The 21,603-nt window shown below is 35.6% G+C and overlaps 3 protein-coding genes across 7 annotated transcripts; 1 reads left to right on the top strand and 2 right to left on the bottom strand.

The window, feature by feature from the left end:
- Positions 1-193: 193 nt before the first annotated feature.
- On the bottom strand, positions 194-7,266 carry LOC143207778 (SET domain-containing protein SmydA-8). 3 transcript variants are annotated; one of them, XM_076421553.1, is made up of 8 exons: positions 5,359-7,266; positions 3,437-3,709; positions 2,023-2,391; positions 1,178-1,312; positions 772-958; positions 603-698; positions 422-522; positions 194-351 (listed from the first exon to the last, which is right to left on the bottom strand). In XM_076421553.1, exons 1-8 carry the CDS (start codon positions 5,581-5,583, stop codon positions 244-246), a joined length of 1,494 nt encoding a protein of 497 aa, XP_076277668.1. In that variant the 5' UTR covers positions 5,584-7,266; the 3' UTR covers positions 194-243. The 3 variants fall into 3 exon arrangements, with proteins under 3 accessions (XP_076277668.1, XP_076277670.1, XP_076277669.1); XM_076421555.1 differs by having other exon boundaries at positions 3,437-3,734; positions 5,359-5,496; XM_076421554.1 differs by having other exon boundaries at positions 3,437-3,738; positions 5,359-5,495.
- Positions 7,267-9,790: 2,524 nt separating this feature from the next.
- Positions 9,791-19,801, top strand: Eys (eyes shut). 2 transcript variants are annotated; one of them, XM_076422844.1, is made up of 16 exons: positions 9,991-10,248; positions 10,775-10,927; positions 11,441-11,589; positions 12,212-12,322; positions 12,390-12,497; positions 12,565-12,678; positions 13,529-14,363; positions 15,527-15,974; positions 16,363-16,685; positions 16,879-17,089; positions 17,174-17,325; positions 17,496-17,632; positions 18,094-18,339; positions 18,415-18,615; positions 19,365-19,593; positions 19,662-19,801. In XM_076422844.1, exons 2-16 carry the CDS (start codon positions 10,776-10,778, stop codon positions 19,756-19,758), a joined length of 3,513 nt encoding a protein of 1,170 aa, XP_076278959.1. In that variant the 5' UTR covers positions 9,991-10,248; position 10,775; the 3' UTR covers positions 19,759-19,801. The 2 variants fall into 2 exon arrangements, with proteins under 2 accessions (XP_076278958.1, XP_076278959.1); XM_076422843.1 differs by having other exon boundaries at positions 9,791-10,248; positions 16,879-17,325.
- Positions 18,359-21,594, bottom strand: L(2)k14505 (ATP synthase mitochondrial F1 complex assembly factor 2 homolog l(2)k14505). 2 transcript variants are annotated; one of them, XM_076422855.1, is made up of 9 exons: positions 21,439-21,594; positions 21,054-21,336; positions 20,703-20,896; positions 20,517-20,627; positions 20,271-20,448; positions 20,060-20,175; positions 19,706-19,966; positions 19,398-19,583; positions 18,359-18,607 (listed from the first exon to the last, which is right to left on the bottom strand). In XM_076422855.1, the coding sequence occupies exons 2-7, from the start codon at positions 21,109-21,111 to the stop codon at positions 19,820-19,822; spliced, it is 804 nt and encodes a 267-aa protein (XP_076278970.1). In that variant the 5' UTR covers positions 21,112-21,336; positions 21,439-21,594; the 3' UTR covers positions 18,359-18,607; positions 19,398-19,583; positions 19,706-19,819. The 2 variants fall into 2 exon arrangements, with proteins under 2 accessions (XP_076278970.1, XP_076278969.1); XM_076422854.1 differs by having other exon boundaries at positions 19,398-19,966.
- Between the last annotated feature and the right edge of the window lie 9 nt (positions 21,595-21,603).

Genomic DNA, 21,603 nt, shown 5'->3' with positions numbered 1-21,603 from the left:
TGTGTGCTTATGCTATTTCAAAAAATATTTTCTTAATATTTCGATGATATGAGTTACATACTTTGATCCACCTAAACGGAGTAATTGTAATTTTTACCTGGTGTTTCATAAATGAAACTTTGTACACTATTAGGGAGTATATATGTATAGATATATGTATAAGTATTCATTTTCGATATCAGGAGATAATTACTTTCCTTTGTCATAAAATGTATATTTTTTGTATTACTCTTGAAACAACAATTAACATTGTTTAAAAATCTTTTTATCATACTCGTAGTTAACGGCTGCCACAACATCATTCTGCAGTATGGTCATTGCTGCCTTCAATATACGCTCGTTTTCATCATACTGAGAAAAAGTACATGATGTAAATATAAGAGCTAGTATCGCAGTATAAATAAATAAATAATATAAACACCTGTACAGAAAACTGTGCTTGTTCATTTCTAACGTTCTGTTGCTGTCGTAATCTTTTCATCTTTTCCATGTTTGTGCAATATAGCTCGTACAAAATAAGACCTAAAATGTTAAGAAAATTATCTTATTTGCAGAAAAAATAGTGAAACACTATTTTAAGCTTTTTTTATGTAACAGATTACCTTTTTTCTTACAATCACCGCAATTCAAAGTGTTTAAGGTGGAGAGTAAGTCTTTGCAGCATTTGGCCTTCACGTCAAGCTCCGCATCAGTTAAATCTAATTATAGTGTTCCGATAAATAAAAATATTTTGATATTTCTAAAATAGATTATATTAATACGATTCAATACCTGCCCACTGTACTCCTTCAGCTCTACCGTAATATGAAATAATTCGGAATTTTATATCCATAACAAGGTAATTAGTGATTGGAATCACTAGTTGAAGCTTCTTTTGCATAAAGTTATAGATCTCGCGCGGAGCCTTATATAAAGCATTTGCCATTATAGATGATAAACTAGAACGAATCGAAGCTATCTAAAAAGAAATAAGTTTATAGTTTCTTTAAGTTTTTTAAGTTCAAAATCTATACAGATTTTGTAATTATCTTTAATATTTACTGTATCTTCTATAGATCCATAGTTGTGGATATTTCAAATATTTTTTAACTTAGTTAAAACACGTTATTTATTTTAATTTAGAAAATGCTAAAGACTATTTAATTTTACTTAAATATTTAAATTAATGCATAAACACCTGTCGATTACTCATAACAATGGAGCATTTATCACAGTTCCAGGGGGACGCCGTATTGAGTGGATCCCGAGGTAGCAAGTTTCCGGAACACTCTTCGGATGCGCATAAAAGCGCTCCTAATCTAGATCCAAATTCCTAATGTTACACAAAAATCACGTTAACTTGTTGTAGGTTCGAAATTTGCAAAAAAATTAATACATAAATCGGTTACTTGCGATATACGCTACCGCTCAAAAGTATCCGGACACTTTCTTTTTCTCTAGAAAACGTACTTTATATAAGTTAGTAGGAAAAATGTTTAGAACAATTTTGTCACTTATAATTATTATTATTATGTATATTGTGGTATCATAGCACAATACAATTTATTTTTATATACAAATTATATGTATAATGAAAATGCAATAATATAATTTATATGTATAGTTCACTTTGTTTCATTTCTAACAAAGTAACAAAGATCGATTTTTAGTCACTATTTTAGACACCGGAAGCCAATTAATAGGATTTTAAATAATTGTGCTGTACCAAAATTAAAGCATAGAAATTTTCTTTTACATTGCAGACTTAAATGAAACTATTATGGAGGGTGACTTGTTAGTTCACAATGAAAATTGCTGTTGCTATTGAAGGTTCCATTAAAAAGTGTTTAGCCATGTACCACAGATTTTTCAAAATTATGCAATAATTACCGGCCGGTGATGTGTTAAGTAACTTTTAGGCGTTGTTATTAAATATTTCGTAAGTGTCCGGATATTTTTTAGTGGTAGTGTTTAAATTATAGAAATCAGGATAATCGAACAGTTGTTTTTTTTATCAACTGAAAGATTTTTTCGTAGATTTACCGTAGGATCGTTGCACCGTTTGCAAGCGCAGGAGAAATGTTTGGTGACACTTAAAAAATGTCGACGTAATGTCGTGTCCCAGAATAAACTCGTGTAAGACATAGTAAGCTCATCTCCTGCGGAAATCGGAAGCGCAGCGTTCACGTAGAGTCGTTGTTCGCTATCGAAATGGTGCCTCGTGTTTGGTATGCAACAGTGGTTCTGCAATGACCCCATAGGATAGAGTCCGCGTAAACTCGAGGAGTGATCCTTATCTTGGACGCTGACCGTTTCAAACGCGTTCGTAGCGAATGTTCCGCAAACGCGTTTCATTAACTCCAGTTCCTCCTCGCTCGGTGGATTTGCTACATTCCGTTGCAGTAGTTCGGTCTTGTTCCCGGAAATTCATTAATTAGAATCGTGATACACGCAAAAAAAATCATCTATCTACTTTTGTACATTTTTCGTACGGTAAAATTTCGTTTAACAGAATAACAGTTTGACTCATATATTCCTTTCATAAATTCAAACCGATACCTGATAATTAGACAGTGGATTTTGATACAGTAAAAACATTAGAAGACACTGTTATACCGTTTCCAAATCTGTCAAACCCATTAAGAGAGAAAATCAATTTCTATCTCATTCCAGTTTGTTACAGTTTAGGTAGAAAAGTTTTATTTCATAGATGCTCTTTGAAAAGAAGAACATTTACTACGCATGCAAGTATTTACAAGTAGCTTTCAGTAATAGACAGTGGATTTTATGCATTTATTACAATAAATAAGTAGGTGTAATTTAAAATAATAAAAATATTAGAATATTATTTTCAACCCATTCAACATATTACGAGAGAAAATAAATTTCCAAGTCGCTCCGGTTAGTTGTAATTGAGGTGGAGAATTTTTATTTTGCATAAACATCCGCTGTCTAGTAATAAGTATATGAAGGCATGTATTATTCCTACACTTCTTATAAACCCTGCATTCACAGTAAAACCACTGGACTGCATCGTTGCTTTGTCTACGCATACCAGACACACATTGCGGATTTTTAAACTGAATCTACCTAGCGCTATGATTACAAAATCGGGAAACGTAAAAATAACTAATTAAAATTGCAAGACACAGGCAGAACACAGTATAATTTGTTGGTAACGTTATCAGAGAAGTCTACCGCTAAAGTAATAACTAATCCAAACTCTAGAAAAATAAAATCAAACAGTGGTGTTTAGATTGTGAGACTGTTCAGTCGCAAATGGATCAATACCTAAGTATTTCTAAGTTCTAGAGTAAAATGCATTTGATCTTCTTACTTACCAATTTGTTCTATGAAAAGCTTGGATGCTAGGCTGCGAGAGCCTCAAATCTCTGTATTCGAATATTCTCATAATCATCTGTTCTCATATATCGTGTTATAAAATAAATAATCGTACCTCGTAGCAAGCGATATGACTTTGGTCCCACTGAAACCCGGCCATGCATTTTCGTTGTTGCTCTGACATGAACAATCCTCGTATCGGTATCACAGACAGCAGCAGGTCGAGGGACCAGTCGGTTCCGCAAGTTGGTACCAACGACCTCAGGTACTTGCATTCGTAGTCCACATGCTTCGGTGAATTTTCGCATTGCACCGAGCAGACCGGCAAGCCGCATCCACGGTCGCACGGAAACAGCGGACACTCGTTCTTGTAACAGCACACGCACATCTGCAGATGCTTGCACACTAGAACTCTAGCTTCAACCGTTTACAACCGTGCAATTAACTATTCCGTTTGCCATAAACGAATTTTTCATAATTCACTTGAAACGTCTACGAACAACATTCAAACGTTTACAATATGCCACGTTCAGCCGCTTCAGAATTTTACTGCGTTGCGTTAGTCATGCAGCGTGGTAGATTTTTTTTTAATCTTGACCGTTTATTTTAAGAACTTATCTTCTTCTTTAACACTAAACCTACCGACCATCAAAAGTGACTGATGTGTATAGTATTATAAAAATAACAAGTTTAAATTTATTTATATTTTGTGCGATTTTCACAAAAAATATATTCAATAAATTCCAATGAAAACACCTTCACAATTTCAATAACTGTCAAATAAATATTCTAAAATGGGTCATTTGACCCCTCGCGATTAAAAATGTTCAAGAGATGCTAAAATATAAAATTTCACAGAATTTAATACGATTTTTATTTATCGCAGATCTACAAAGGCTACTACCCACTGAAAATAAGATTTCATTCCCACTTTCTTAAAATTTGCCTACAACAATTAAAAATTGCATAAACATCCGTTGTCTAGTTATGAATAATTGGAGTAGAGTTCTTAACACTAAACTGCTAAGTTATCGCGAATTGTAAGTGTTGCGAAATTTATTTCGTTACTATTCGCGAATACAGTTTAGTAATTTTAATAATTACAAGATAAAAAATCGGTCACTTGAACGTGGCAGGCTTGGCGTTAATCATCAAATACTATCGGCTACGAACTTAATTTTGAATGGATGTAACGATATTGCACGAAAACGTTATTAAAAACTCAATAAAAGTGTCTCGCATTAATTTTATCCGCGTGTGCGAATACTCTTGCCACTAAAATATATTGAATAGAGAGAGAGCAGATCTTAGTTAGTCCGTTTCTTATAAATAAACGAACTTATATAACACGGAAACACAGGTGAAAAATATCATGTAGCCACACTTAAACGTTTAAACATTCACAGTGACGTTTATAAATGAAAACAAAAAATTTTTATTCAGTTGATGCATAAACTCTATCCGTTAGAACAAGTCGTATTATAAATTAGATATTTTAAAACAGCTTGTACCTATTCCGAACTAGATGTTTTCCAATGTTATTTACGGCGACTCCTACACTTTAATTATTCATCTAGCTTCCAATTTTGTAAAGTATAATTGATCTCAATTCACAAATTCAGCAAACATAAGATATTATTTGAGTTGTGAATCACTGAACACTGAGCATCTGAAATCTATCTGGCAGTTGTCAATGATGACACCTCGCAAATAAAAGAAACAAAGTCTATTAAGAAATACAATGTAATAATTACACTGCGGATCTTTATGCAAATTAAAAATCTTTCAATTATCCTATTAAGCTGAAACTAATACATTAATGCCCTTAAATATTTTTAATACGTCCACTGTTTTATATTGTGCGTGCCCATTTTTGTCGTAAACGGATAAAATCCGCAGTCTAGTAATAATTAACCGATAGGTCGCAATGAGAACTATTCATGGGAACGAAAGGCGGGCAGAACTTATGCAGCAACGTAGCATAAACGAGTTTATGGAACGTCAGAATATTTGATAATTGTAAGAACGGGTACCAACCGGAAGTTTACTGCCCGCACACCTTGGCCCGATAATTAGGGGTGCATCGACGAAGATCAGCTCGTTGGGATCTATGTTCCTGGTAGCAAACAATCCACGGCCGCCCAATTTCGAGTAGCCAACGGTCCATGGTAACGGATCACTGACAAGAATTTTGTTCTCTTTCAAATGGGATATCAACAATTCCTTCACTTGCTCCGGATCCACGATACTCGGGAAACTCATGTTCACCGGTCACCACGAAGGAAAGAGAGGAACTTCGAAGAACCGACGAACCGCCTTCGACCACGGTGTTCGAGGTAGTGCTCGCATTCATGCATCCTCTCCTGCTATATACAGTAGCCGGAATATAAATAGGGAAATAATTGATCTTATCTTCATCTAGCTTGTCATAAGTTATGCTATCCTTCATTCACGTAGGCTGTTCGGAAGTATACGCACCGCTTGCAAACGTTAAGCACATTTTAAACCTTTCTTTTATACATTTGTATTTGTACGAATCGAACGAATACGAACGAACAAACTAACGTTTAAGCTTACAATGGATACTTATTATTAGACTGCAGATCTTTATGCATTTGTGATTTCTAAAATTTTTTTTTAAATGCTGGAGTATCAAATTCAACAGAAGTTAGTTATTATCAATGAATAGAATCTTATTTGGTACCACTTTCTTAAAATTTGTTTACAAAAATTGAAAATTGTATAAACATCCGCACTCTATACTTATTATGTATATTTTAATAATTATATTTATAGAGATAGAATATGATTTATATGGTATTAGACACACCACAATCATGTTTTCGCATGATAAAAGGAGACGCGATTTTTATTCACGGAACGATTACAAATTAATATCAATTAATCTGTCAATTATTTTGGTAAAAATTGTGCATCTATTGGGTTGGCAAGAAAGTAATGTCGGTATTTTAAGGTGAAGTAAAAAACCGAATTTTTTTATTCAACCGATGAACTTTAATCAATGAAATATTTTCTTATTTAGTCTTTTTGGCAAAAGATCATCGGACAAAAGGGAAAATATCTTATTCATTAAAGTTCATTAGTTGAAGAAAAACTTGGGCTCTATTTTACCTTAAAATACCGAAATTACTCTATCATTTTATACGCAACGTGTTGCGCGAGAGAGAACTGTGACAAATTAAAGATTTGAAATTTTAAAGTTCACTTGTGTATATTTTAGTTCTAGCATACTTTAGAATCCAAATACTCGTGATAAATCTTGCGACCGTTATACAATTAATCTCTATTTGTCTTTGATTCATGGAATGGCCAACAATATAAGTCAAATTGTCTACGACGAGATATATAACGACCTAGCAAAATAGAATGTACCGATCGACTTGTACGCTAAAAATAATACCTTCGAAATGCACACCACAGCGAAAGAAAATAAAGGCAATAAACATCAAGCACAGTCCTTAGAACTTATTCCAAACTAAGCTACGCCATGGTATATTGTTGCTAAGCTGCATGTGTAGAATTAGATTGAGCACATGAAGCTTACATAGAAATTCCCGAGCATTCGGATAACTACATATACATACTTGCAACGCATGCAACCTACTTTGCAGCCGTCTGGTTTGACGTACCATTATTTATTTCCTTAAGATTTCAAACCAATGCTTGGTTTAAAAGCAGCAATTCATTTCTTTAATTTCGGATTTCATTTTTTCAATTTAAGACTGTTAATATACAGGGTGTCCCAGCTATATTGACCACCTTGAATATCCTTGTTGTTTTTAAAGATACGTCAAATGTCTGAAGGACAAAGTTGAATGGTAAAATGGGGCTCATAAGATACCAACAAAAATTTTTTTTTCATGTAATTTTTTATGAGATTTCAAGGTCACCTTCATTTTTTTTAAATGGAATGAGGTATTTTTTAATACCTCAATCGATGCAGCTGGACATTCGTTATAAAAAAGTACTAACCTATGTATGTCGAAAAGTTAGTAGTTCGGGAGATATTTCAATTTAAAAAACTCTAAAATACCATTACTGTCGTACTAAGACGTTACATAAGTAAGTAAACACTAACGTCTTAGTACGACACTAATGGTATTTTAGAGCTATTTAAATTGAAATATCTCCTGAACTACTAACTTTTCGACATACATAGGTTAGTACTTTTTTATAACGAATGTCCAGCTGCATCGATTGAGGTATTAGAAAATACCTCATTCCATTTTAAAAAAATGAAGGTGACCTTGAAATCTCATAAAAAATTACATGAAAAAAAAATTTTTGTTGGTATCTTATGAGCCCCGTTTTACCATTCAACTTTGTCCTTCAGACATTTGACGTATCTTTAAAAACAACAAAGATATTCAAGGTGGTCAAGTTAGCTGGGACACCCTGTATAAACATTTAATTTGTTCTTTTAAACAAAACTGTTAATAAATCGATGTCTCTTATCAGTAGACTGCGGATCTTTATGCAAAACAAAAAATAATCGCATTGATTGCAGAACACAGGAGCCAAATAAAAATTGTATTCTTTTAATTATCCTATTAAGCTGAAACTAATACATTCATGTCTTTAAATATTTTTAACACGTCGACTGTTTTATATTGTACGTGCCCATTTTTGTCATAAATGGATAAAATCCGCAGTCTGCTTATTAGTAAGAAAAATTCATCCTTAACGTGGTTGAATAATTTGGAAGAATAGCAAATATTCGTTTTTCTGTAGAAGACTTCGTGCATGCCAACGTCACATTGACCCGAAGCTCAAGAGATGAATGAATACTTAATTATACTACACGCTTAACTGTAGGTGACGAGAGCGATGACATCGTGTAGCATTTGGATCGCGTGAAAGGTCATGTTTTCAGAAGGTCTGTATGAAAATACAGTCTTAATAGACACATGTATTTTGTATAAATATTTAGCGCTTACTCGAGAGAAAGCTTTGCCGAAGTTTCCGAATTTTCGCCAGTGTAATATTTCCTATTTAAGGTACAGGGTGTATAAAAAGTAATGGTCATCCGTTCTAGGGCTAAATCTACACCTCTGGATCGGTAGACATTTGTAAGAGAAACTTGCCGCAAAATTGTTTATAACAAAGAAAATTGTTGTTAAAGTTTGTTTATACATCAATACCTTCTACTCATCGAGAAGAGAAACAGTTTGAAAGGAGCCACATGTCGCAAACAAATAGTTATTGAGATATAAACTGTTAAAGTTCTTGCAAAATTTGATTGTGTAGAATTATACGTTGTAGACAAAAGCCTACTATGTACTACAGTCCACCCGATCGTGAAAAAAGGGACATTCGTCGCTAGGCCCGTACCAAGTGATCGTCTCCCTTCCCATTCGAATCATGAAGTTGCAAAATGTGAAAGAATACCTTATATCCATTCTTACACATAAGAATATTAATCCTACATTATAAAATACGAATGTCAAGTATAGGTACTTACTTTTTCAGAATCTTCTGTTCCTCCGTCGGATCAAGTGGACACTGCCATTTTCGCGAATACGTCTTATTAACGATGAAGCACAAAACACCACACTTCTACACAATCACTGAACACTACACAACACACTTTCCGAAATCATGACAGCGAACGGGAAGAATTTACTCCGACCACGGTTAAAATAATACTGCGGTTGTCACCTCGGTTTTTCATGAATGGTTAAGGGTGGGAAATGTTGCGTTTGTTAATTGGACGGAGGTGTGTCGGAAGGACCTTAGGTTGAGAAGTGGGGAAACTGTCAAAGAAATTCCTTTTGGCATTGTCTACGGTCATCAATCATGTGATTTATAAGGGTAGTCCGCTCGTTGCTTCGATGGATCCGCCGCACGTGTTGTCGATCTATCGGGGCTGACGATTCGCATGCGTTTTTTGCTTGCTATAAGTCCTTTACAGGTACATCGCCTAATCCGATGGAGTAACGGCGAGGTACGGTAACATTTTATAATATGTGTAGAATTAATATTCTTATAACTAGACTACGGATTTTATGCATTTATGACAAAAATGGGAACATACAATTTAAAACAGTGGAGGTATTAAAAAGATTTAAGGCCACCAGTGTATTAGTTTTACCTTGATAAGATAATTAAAAGAAGAGTGAAATTTTAATTTGGCTTCTGTGTCTTGCAATCAATGCAAACATTTTTTATTTTGCATAAAGATCCGCAGTCTTACAAATGTCCACCGATCCAGAGGTGCAGATTTACCCCTAGAACGGATGACCATTACTTTTTATACAATAAGATCGTGCGGAAAATTCGCAGATAGACTTTCGAAGAGTTATTGCTAGACTGCGGATCTTTATGCAAAATAAAAATTGCTTGCACCAATTGCAAGTAACTGAAGCCACATAAACAGTATATTCTGACTTTAATAATTTTAACAAGCTGAGAAAAATAGATTTGCAATCTTAAATCATCGTGAGCTTTCTACTGTTTTAAATTGCACCCATTCATTTTTGCCATAAATGCATCAAGTCCACAGTCTAATCATTGCGAAGAGGAGATTTTCTTTTACGAAGTCACATTGAAATTAATGTAGAAAAAAATTGTTCAAGCTCCATAGAATCATTCGAATTTGTAAAATTTCAGAAGAAGATTTTGCTCGATTTGTTAAGATATTTTCCAAATGAAATGTAATTTGTGTATCGATGCGGCAGATTTTCACGCAAGCGTAACACATAGCGTACACCGTTTGTATAGGCGATCGTTGCCAGGACTACCAGGTAGCTGACTACCTGCGAGGAGTACTGTATGCTAACAAGTATGTATATTATATAGAGTTAGTACCATTGAAGGGATAGTGTAAACTGTAAACCGAGAAAAGTATCGTATTACTGACGGTTTACGTGGCATTAGTTTCATTTGAAGATCGACAAACATAAAAAGGTAATCGGTACTCAATGGATGATCCATCGATAGTGAATGATTCAGGCGAAATAAAAGCGCCTTCTGTTCGGTTGGTGCATATGAAATGTTTTCCTACAGTGTGCACTGCGTAAACGTACGTGTAACAACTTTAATACACGTTTGTATGAAATATATCGAATTTAGGTATCCGTTATCTTATTTTAGAAAGGAAAGAAGAAATTCATATTAAATATTCATTACATCCCTAATCCTTTCTGAATGTATTCCTATCTTCTAATATTTTTTTCACGATAACACTATTTGATCACAGTATGTATTTCTGGTATTGAGAAAGTCTGATTCCAATTATATCGACAGTGAATTAAAATCAATTTAACACTTCATATGCAACAACTCATTATCTTAACGAAAGGATTTCATCTCGGATATATGATATTTGAAAAGTAATATATATATATATATACATATATATATATATATATATATATATATAATGTTTTCCGCGACTTCCACTGTGTACACAAGTTACGTAATTTTTATTTAGAATGCGTCACACGAGATGGTCGATTGAGAAATTCATGAATGAACGAACCCTTGTGCTGACGACTGTGCTGGCTTTAACGATTGGTCTTACACGAGGATTGAATTGCAGTAGCGAGCCTTGCATGTATGGCATTTGCTTAGAGGATGCTAACAGGTACATAAACAGAAGAAGAAATCATTCACGTATTATGTTTTCATTTTTGGAGTACCTTGTCATTGAAAATACTTGGATTGTAAATATTAGGTTGAACCATCAATAATTGCCGTTCCCATTTTACAAATTTATATCGGTATAAAATATTCAATAATTAATATTCGTCAAACGTACTTGACATTTTACTTAGCTATTCTCATTATTAGCGGGTACTAATTTAATCATTTTTCAATGTTTACATTATAGATTAGGCATTGTTTCGTTAGAAACATTACGCAAATCCCTTGAAAACAAGTTTATGTTCGCTCCATTTAAAAAGAATTAGTTGGATTGCAGAATTATGATAGAAAGAAGCCAAATGACTTGTTCATGACATTGTTTCGTTACGCAACCCCTTGAAAACAAGTTTATGTTCGCTCCATTTAAAAAGAATTAGTTGGATTGCATAATTACGATAGAAATAAGCCAAATGACTTGCGTTTAATGAGAAATTCGTTTACTCTGTGCATACAGCTCATATTCTTGTTACTGTATCGATGGTTACACTGGAATAAACTGTGAGATCAATTGGGACGACTGCTGGTCCAATCCATGTCTAAACGGAGGGACGTGCAACGACGCCGTTGCAGCGTATAATTGCACCTGTGCCGAGGGTTTTGTAGGTAACTCGTGATCCCTGCGTTCATTCCCCATCGCATGCGTGATGATCGGGCCGCTGCGCTCGCGTGTTTACACAAATGATTAAATTATGATCATGTCTTCGCTGTACAGTCTCATGGAGCACGTAAACGAAACTGTTAATGTAAAAGATTCGCAAGAAGAGGTCGAATCAATTTGCTCAACTAGACACACTTCATCTTTTTAATTCATTTAACGATGACGATGCACAAGATTTTTTGATTTTTTCATTGCCCTTGAAGAAATCACCTCTTTTTGGTTGTGTCTCGACTAATGAGGCACTCTATTAACCCCTTGCCCCCCGATTTATTTTACGGTTTCAGTGATTAGAACTGTTTTGTAGATCATAATTTCCTAAAAAGAAGGAGAAAATTTATATCTATTGTATGCCTATACGTTCTCCAATAGCTGTACAATAACGAAACCAAAATAGAATTTTATTTCAGTTTAAAGGAAATTATAAACATACATTTTTATCAGAATCTGTTCAGAATCTTCATTACGAGTCAGACACGACATTGTCAGGCAAGGGGTTAATCAATTATATCACTTATAAAATATTATGTATTCTCTCGCACAAGTTCTCTTTGCATATTGCGTGTATAGGTACGAATTGCGAGCAAAGGTATAGCGAATGCTCGAACCAACCCTGTTTGAACAACGGGACTTGCCTCGATTACGATGGCATCACCTGCCAGTGTCCGGACGGATATTCAGGTATACATAAGAATTTGTACCACAGTACCTTTTATTCTGTCCTAAAGCATCTTTCATTTCCCGCAAGGCGACTACTGCGAAATTGATGCCTCGGTATGCAACGACACCATATGCAAGAACGGCGGCGAGTGCGTCGAGGGACCTGGGTTCTCCTTTTTTTGTCGTTGTCTCGAAGGCAAGTACCACGATCGCTATAACCATCATAAAACAATTAACGTATTATTCTGTTCCCTCTACCAAAGGATGGACAGGTCGGCTGTGCGGCGAGGATGTCGACGAATGCATCACGTCGCCCTGCAAAAACGGTGGCCTCTGCATCAACGTGCCTTCTTCTTACACCTGTGCTTGTCTCTTCGGTAAGTATAAATTCTGGCGCTATTGGCTGCCATTGGACTGTGGATTTTTACGGTATTTAAGAGGGTAGACTTGTTTCCAAGATTGCAAGGATGCGGGATGCGCCTTCTCATTTCTCGATTCGAAGATAGGATTTTTCGGTAGTCACAAGCGCTAGGTAAAAGATCAATCTAGGCCGCGATCGCCCTCAAAAGTCAATTAGCTTATTTTCATAAAGCTGCGACAGCTATATGCTGCCGAATAATGCTAATTACGCCTGTTAAACGTAAAATTAGGACTTTTGAGGACGATCGCGGCCTAGATTGATCTTTTATGTAGCGCCTTTTGACTACTGAAAAATCCCATCTTTGCATTATCGAGAAATGAGCATTATTCGAAAGCATAAAGCTGCGACAGCTACATGCTGCCGAATAATGCAAATTACGCCTTCTAAACGTAAGAATAGGACTTTTAAGGGCGATCGCGGCCTAGATTGATATCTTTTATCTAGCGCTTTTGATTACTGATAAACCCCATCTTTGCATTATCGAGAAATAAGAAGGCGCATCCCGCTCCCTTGCAACCCTAGAAACGAGAGAGTCTATCCCCTTAACACTAAACCTACCACGAGTAGTCAATTGACCCATTTTAAATTTTTTATTTATTGACAATTATTGAAATTGTAAAGGTGTTTTCATGGGAATCTATTGAATGTATTTTGTGACTCCAGTATTTAATCTTCTTATTTTTATAATACTATAAACGTCAATCACTTTTGATGGTCGGTAGGTTTAGTGTTAAAGTTATTCAGATGAATTAAACTTGTTCCTTATTCTATCCTCGGAGTAACTAGTTTTCATTGTTGTTTACAAGGGTACACGGGCAAGGACTGCGACAAAGCTGTCGTGCCCTGCGAGGAAAATCCTTGCAAAAACAATGCGGTATGTTTGTTCGAGGATGAACGATCGGTTTGCTACTGCGTGCCAGACTATCACGGCGCATTGTGCGAGCTGAAATACGACGATTGCGAATCGAAATTCGCGAATTGCAAGAACGGCGGCACCTGCATCGACGGCATTAACAGTTTCACCTGCGGCTGCCCTGTACACTATAGCGGGCCATTCTGCGATCAGCATGATCTTCCAGCGTCGACGGTTTCACCGACCGAGGAATCCTATGAGACTGATAGCGATAAAAGAACCACTGCCGGTATATCGTTTCCATCGGGATCACCAACACTGCCAGAAACCGATTTATCGTCAATGACAACTGCTTTCGCGACAACAGAATCCTCGACGTCGATCAAAGAGACCAGCCGTTCCTTCACGAAATGGTACCCTTTCACCGAAACAACGTCGACCACTGACAAAAATGACTTCTTCGGTAGTAGCAGCAGCAGTAGCACGGATGCAAACACACTTCTCACTGACGCTTCTTCGATATATTCTATCACAACCAAAGAAATGTCTCAAACCGAAACGGTCTCGTTAGAGCCTCGAACATTTCCCCATGTCTCGACCGAAGTCTCTGCAACATCTCAGACGTTGAAGATCGAAAATGAGTACGCTACCGAGATGTTATCTCGTAACGAAAGTGCCATCACTGAAACGACTTATCAAAGAGAAGGAACCGGAGCAGCATCCGTTACCATCAGCGAGGCAATGTCTTCTGAAACGAGTAACACGCCGAGATACACGCCAACGACAGAGTAAATAGTGTGTTTGAAAATTGTACCACCAAGAATACCCAATCCATATGGATTAACGACTACTAGATTACGTTGCATACGAATCTAATCCAATTCGTATCTTCTCTGGGTGACAGTTTTACAGAGTCAATCGAGGAATATTATTCCAGAAATCGATTGTCAAGATTATCGATCGCGAAAGATTATGATCTTCTCGAATTGTATTTTTATCAGATTTCTGCTCGACTGTGCTGAATGTCTCACTCGGAAGCATTCAAAGCTCAATTGCCATTCTGAAATATTCTACAACTTCATGCCTCCTTGGTGTTGCAATTAAAATGCACAGCAATATAACATTACAAGATGCTTCACCCTTAAAAGCTATAATGAACTGTCACTGTACGCTAACTTTATTTCGCACGCAAATAGAGCAAAGTTATCTGACGATATTAACACTAGGCTTACGGGACCCGTCAAATGACGGACTCTAATATTCTTAATTTGCGATTACTAAGATTGTAAAGATGCATCTCTGAGGAATTATTTACCAAATTTATTTCTTTGGGTATATATTATTGGAAAAATTGCCAAAAATTTGGATAGACACATTCTTGTTATGTTTACAAAATAATGTGAAATAGTTATTTCTAGAGCTCCGTAAACCTAATGTTAAGGGGATAGACTTGTTTCCAGGATTGCAAGGGTACGGGATGCGTCTCCTCATTTCTCTATAATGGATGGGGTTTTTCAGTAGTCAAAAGTTCTAGATAAAAGATATCAATCTAGGCCGCGATCGCCCTCGAAAGTCCTATTTTTTCGTTTAGGATGTGTCATTTGCATTATTCGGCAGCATGTGTAGTTGTCGCAGCTACATGCACAGCTGCATGCCTCCGAATAATGCAAATTACGCCACGTAAACGTAAAAGTAGGACTTTTGAATGCGAACGCGGCCTATACAGATCTTTTATCTAGCGCTTTTGATTACTGAAAAACCCCATCTTATGTATTATCGAGAAATGAGCAGGCGAATCCAGCACCCTTGCAATCCTGAAAATAAAACCAGCCTACCCCCTTAAAATAAAATTTGCAGGAGAAAAGCTTGCAGCTGTGATAGCTTTTAAGGGTAAATAAGAGTAATTGCAACGTGTTTAACATCCCAGGACACGTTCCTTGTTTTCGTCCAGATATTCTATGATTACCACGTCCACCGAGAGGACCATCGAAGAAACCACGGCAACTGGAGCCGAGAGAAGCACTTTGTTCTCTACTATTACGTCGGCTTCAAGTTTCACAGAATTCTGGCGAAACAAAAGTTCAGACGCGAATCCGTCGACCGGAGACGTTCCGAAAGCCACAACTGCATCGTCCACAGACAAAGAGATGTTTACGCATTCATCTAGATCTTCGAGCACGGATTTAGAAAATTCTACAACTCCATTTATGAGCAGCACTTCTTCGTTTGCAACAACTAGCACATCCACGAGGACAATGTTCGAGGAGAACAGTACAACCAGTCAAGAGGAGCAAACTTCCGTGAGAGATCAGACATCAACTACGGTGCAAAGTAGCACCGATTGCCAGGGAACATTGTGCACCAGTCCCACGGTATCATCGGGACAGAACGATAGTGTCGTGAGTATCCTAATCGTTCATATTTTTAAACGTGATACAATTTATTGAACGATAAATTCAGGCGAAAATCGCTGGATTTGAAGGTTCATATACCTTCTGTTATTTTTACAAAACGTATAATTAACACTGTACCTACCGGAAGCCTATTAATAGGATTTTCAATAATTGTGCTGTACCAAACGTAAGCATAGAAATTTTCTTTTGCATTGCAATCTTAAATGAAACTATTAGATGACGTTATTGAGGGTGACTTGGTAGTTCACAATGAAATTTGCTGTCGCTATTGAAAGTTCTAGTAAAAAGTATTTAACCATGTACCATAGATTTTTCAAAACAATGCAACAATCACTGGTCGGTATTGTGTTAACATTTTATCGCGTTATCGCAGTGCAACTGTACGAATCGCAGTGACTGTAAAACTGGTCCGAGTATAACGCGGGCAGCATTCAACGGGAAATCTTACGTGAGGCAACGTGTTGAGGTAGAAGTTTCAAATGACAATAACACATCTCTGAGGATTTTCGTGAGATTGCGAACAAGCTTTAAAGATGGTATTATATTACACGTGTATTTCGATGACGAGAAATACGCGTTGGTGTACTTGGAGTACGGCTCGCTGAAATTCCAATTTTCCTGCGGACTCGAAACTATGTTACTCGGCGAGATAGATTCGTCTATCGACCACGGGTACGAAGTGGACATTGATACAAGGTACAGTAGTATAAATTTCCTTAAAACCTTGTTTTCACGGGGTTCGTGAACATAACGTGAACATTTCTTTAAATCCTGTATCAAATATTTTAACGTATCGACTTTCCGACAATCGTGTATGCTAATAAAATTCACGATTTAATTAGTTCTCAGCGCATGTAAATGTATTAACTACTTTTCCTCTGAATTGTAGGTTTCAGTACTTTATTCGTAACGAAACCAATAAGTGCTCTGCTCGATTACTAGTGAATGGGACTACGGCAGTTAGCGGTGAACAAATATTGCCCTCACAGGGAAATCTTCCGAGACATGCCAATTTACATTTAGGAGGCATACCGTTAGTATTTACACAATATTTTTCACACGTCTCCATGGGATTTACTGGTTGCATGGACTCGTTGAAGGTTTGCCTCCTCTTTCTATGTTGTTTTGCTCGTTTTAATTATAGGCTCATTGCATATATCCGTTATTATTTGGCATTCTTACAGGTAAACGATGTTCCGCGGCATTTCATATACGATTCTGTAGAAACGTTTCAAATTGAAGATTGTGTATCGTTTCTGTGTCTTTCAAATCCGTGTCAAAATTTCGGTGCATGCGAGGAAACAAACGGCACGATACGCTGCAGGTGCATACCCGGGTAAGATAATGTACATTCTGAATTACCTAATAACGCTATTCAACAAATGTTGAACCAATTTGGACTTTCGACTTTCAATGTCTGCTGTAGATTCTTATTGAACAATGTACAATTGTAATGTCAATTATTACGAAAAATATCAAAAAACAGAGTGTTGTGTGATTGGACAGATATACGGGCCCGTTTTGTGAGCGATCAACATGCGATGAAATTCCTTGTGCATTGGGAGCGACTTGCATTAGTTCACCAGGGTCAGGTTTCGTTTGTGTTTGTCCGCTTGGAGCTCATGGACTCTTATGCGAAGAAGGTAATGATGTCTCCATAATAGACTATTCATTTCACACTTCAAAACAATTTCATCATTATTAGTAGACTGCGGATCTTTATGCATTTATGAAGAAGTTGGTTGGGTGAAATATAAAACAGTAAAAGATTTTAAAAATTCAAGAATGTTTGTAACAAAGTCGTTAAGGGATGAAATCAATTTTTACGTTATTCCTACTTCCCACAATCAATGTAAAACATTTTTATTTTTCATAAAGATCCGCAGTCTAATTGTTAGTATTATAAAAAAACGTTCAAGAGGTATGTGTAGAATATATGTAGTATATGTAGTATGAGTATATGTAGAATAAGTTACCCCTCATATTCATGAGGAATTATATACTTCGAAATTAGTTTCAAACAAACGGATATTTTCCGATGGCATTGTGGATGACAGAATTATACATAGATATAATTATGCAATTTCATTCTGCATCCTTCCAGATACAGTTATAACTCGACCATCATTCTCAGTGCTTGTACCGGGATTCTCATCGTATGTTGCTTACGGTGTATCAAACTCTATAAAAGACACTATGGAGCTGAAGATGAAACTCATACCACGAACCTTCGATCAAATATCTCTAATAGCTTACTTAGGACAAAGTGGTACACGGCGGGAGCTCTCGGATCATCTCTCCGTTACATACGTTCGTGGCTACATCATGTTAACTTGGGATTTAGGAGCAGGTAGACCGCAAGTGCATCGTTAAGTTCCACCATCGCATTTTATTTCGGTTTATAATTTGATCTTTTTCTTTGTAGGTGTACGTAGAATATTTACCAGTGTTCCTTTGAGCGCCGCAACAATAACAGCCACAGCAAGTAAGAGTTATGTAGCGCACACAGTTCGGGTTGGAAGAAGGGGTCGAGATGCGTGGCTCGCTGTAGATGGCATAGGTAACGTGACTGGACGAGTGGTTGGATCCATGACTCGTCTGGACGTGTCACCGATTCTCTACATTGGTTTGTTCTCTCAATTTTATAGCTTCGTTTGTTGAATGTAATAATTAGACTACGGATCTTTATGCATTTATAGTGTATATGATTTCTCCTCTGTTAAAATCATTAAGGGAAGAAATAGTAATTTATTTTCTATTTCTTGTAATCGATACAAACAATTATTATTTTGCATAAAGATCCGCAGTCTAGTAATAATAGAGATAATTATCGAGATTAAAAAATGCTATTGGCTTATACAGTATACAGGGTGAACCACAAATCGTGATCAGTAGAGATTACTCTGTTATTAGCAGTCCGATCGAAAATGTTTTTATCGGGTATAGCATGGTTTCAAGGGAGCTTTCACGTGATTATAGCAAATTTTTTGTCAACTCTTTTTTTCATGATTTTTCACGGTCACCTTCAGTTTTTTGCAAATATACCTATAATTTTTTTACGCCTATCTGTTAGAGGATTTCAAGGTGAATTCGGTAAGTATCATAACATAGAAAAATCGCAAAAAATGTCTTTTTTTTATTTTGAACCATTTCCGTCCATCATTTATTATGAACATCATGCTATATGTAATAAAAACATTTTCGATCGGACTGCTAATAACAGAGTAATCTCTACTGGTCACGATACATGGTTCACCCTATACACACAGGGTGAGTCTCGTAACGTGACGACTTCAGATAATTTGTAAGTTACGAGACACACTGTATAATTTTCAGTAAGGTATAACGCAAAAAAAAAGATTATTACTACTTTAGGTGGTCATAAATCAAGAAACTTTGAGTATTTACCCCATGATCTGCCTCTTCATACTGGATTCTCTGGTTGCATATTTGACATTGAAATACGCACAGCTAGTTCAATTTATCCAATAACAAGTTCCAGTCCAGCAACAGGTCGTGGTGTTGGAGAATGTCATCGTAACGAATGTATTCGCCATTCATGTAAAAATGGTGCTGTATGTTTGAACCACGGAGCTACATATAGGTAAATTCTTTTTTAGTGGAATCTTCAGAATTTGATCCATTCATTAAACTACATATTAATCGTTTCAGCTGTATTTGTACAAAAGAATGGATGGGTTCGGATTGTTCCATACCAGTAGAAGTGCTATCCTCTATCAATTCATCCACGTGTCATTCTTCGAACTAGTCAAAATATTATTACCATTTCATTATATTCCGATTTATTCATAGTACAAAAACTTTCTATATTAACTAATGTTTTGATTATCATTTTTGGGTCGACTTGTTGCTGAACAAGAGTTTAAATGCACAAATAAGATTGCTGCAGCTAAACGAGCCTGTAAATCGTATTTGTTATGATCATGATGCCATTCCACAGACCCCCAGTGAGAAGCCTGTAATAGATAAAAAAAAAACAACAGTAAAAAGTGAAAAGATAATTAAGTCTAACATTATTTCGTGAACAAAAACAAAATTCATATAGATACCTGGAAACCCTCCTCTAAAAGTGACAGTTTTACTGCTTCTTCTATACTGAGCACTCTTTCCACTGCAGCTAATGTAAGAATCACAGATTTTATTGCGTCTACCCCATACATGAAACCTATTGATAAAACAGTATTATTTACTATGTAAAACAATATATATACATATATATATTAAATTGTATTTGTATATGTTAACAATAAAGTTATTTACCATATACTGCACTATCATTGTAAGACATTAAGTGTCTCAATAATACTGCTTTAGTTTCTGTAGACACTGTAGGAGCCTCTATAGTTTTAGTTTTCATTATATCTACCCCATAATTATCACAGAACCATTGTACTAATGGGTCCCATTTCTTAGCTTGTAGTTTATACAATTCAGTCTCCTGAAATATAATTCTCGCTCCAGTTATAAGACATTACAATTTTGTAAAAGATGTATAATATTACTTACATTTGAGTGATATAATAGTGTATCCATTTCCAAACAGTTAACAATATAGTTTGCCATATCAAGTTTTGTATGTTTGTGAGGATTATCTAGTACCGTGTTACACAGAGCTGTCTATAAATTTGGATTTAATAGAACAATATCATATCGTTGATTAAGTTACATTATGAAATATAAACAGAAATTTACCAAGTGCATGTTGCCTCTATCAATAACATCTTTCTGTGCATCCCATTCTGCAGCTACTGCTAATGCAAGTGGTTTGCTATTCACTTCAAATGTTTTCCCCTGCGGTGTCTTGAGTTTCCTTTGATCAAGTGTAATTTCAAATTTTCCCTCACTCGATAAAATATTTGTTTTTCTATAAAACCTTTTCACAGTAGCTGCAAAGTGTAATTGTAACGTTACATGAAAATTAACAATTGCTAAGAAGATATTCATTGTATGCATAACAGTTTATACAAATGTTGAAAAAGTAATTAGGTTAAGAGCGATCTAAAAAATCTTTTTATATATAAATATTTGAAAATGTGCCCTTACCCATATTTCTTACTATACAATATGCCGTAGCAAATTTTCTATATTTAAAGTATTGCATTTTTTCTGAAAATATTCGATTGTATCTCTTCTCTCTATTTATTTAAATGTTATGTAAATATTTATATAGACTGCTCTTTTCCAGCGTTGATGAATGAAAATATTTTATGCATGTTATACCAGAGAGGGTTATGTTATACATATAAATACCAAATAACCATAGACCTAGACCAATACCAATAGACTATTGATAGACTATTTATGTAAGTCTATGCAAATAACACACCTACAAATACATAATTGCGTATTTATAAAATTATAAATGCCTATATAGCACCTATATAAATAGCATCTATCAATTTTGAAAATAAATTATTATATTACTTACTAAATGTGAAACAATAATTTTATTTTAAAACTAATAATATAACTGTTACGATTTTCTATAACCTATAATAATATTTAAAACATAAATAAAGTCTGACTGTATAAATTTATATATTTAGGATATATTGTTCGTAACATTTATGCTGCCCTCTACGAAATATCAAAA

Source organism: Lasioglossum baleicum, chromosome 4 (genome assembly GCF_051020765.1).
Source record: "Lasioglossum baleicum chromosome 4, iyLasBale1, whole genome shotgun sequence".
NCBI classification, from domain to species: Eukaryota; Metazoa; Arthropoda; class Insecta; order Hymenoptera; family Halictidae; genus Lasioglossum; species Lasioglossum baleicum.
Note: the sequence above shows the minus strand (reverse complement) of the source record. Positions and strands in the feature narration are given on the sequence as shown.

What these genes read in the sequence shown, in the direction of transcription:
- LOC143207778 (XM_076421553.1), bottom strand. Translation starts at nt 5,583, where the DNA reads ATGAGTTTCCCGAGTATCGTGGATCCGGAGCAAGTGAAGGAATTGTTG. An exon ending in GTGCGGGCAGTAAACTTCCG is followed by an intron (nt 3,710 to 5,358) that starts GTTGGTACCCGT and finishes AAGCATCTGCAG; the next exon opens with ATGTGCGTGTGCTGTTACAA. An exon ending in TTGTTATGAGTAATCGACAG is followed by an intron (nt 959 to 1,177) that starts GTGTTTATGCAT and finishes ATTTCTTTTTAG; the next exon opens with ATAGCTTCGATTCGTTCTAG.
- Eys (XM_076422843.1), top strand. Translation starts at nt 10,776, where the DNA reads ATGCGTCACACGAGATGGTCGATTGAGAAATTCATGAATGAACGAACC. An exon ending in TGCTTAGAGGATGCTAACAG is followed by an intron (nt 10,928 to 11,440) that starts GTACATAAACAG and finishes CTGTGCATACAG; the next exon opens with CTCATATTCTTGTTACTGTA. An exon ending in AACTTGGGATTTAGGAGCAG is followed by an intron (nt 18,340 to 18,414) that starts GTAGACCGCAAG and finishes TTTTCTTTGTAG; the next exon opens with GTGTACGTAGAATATTTACC.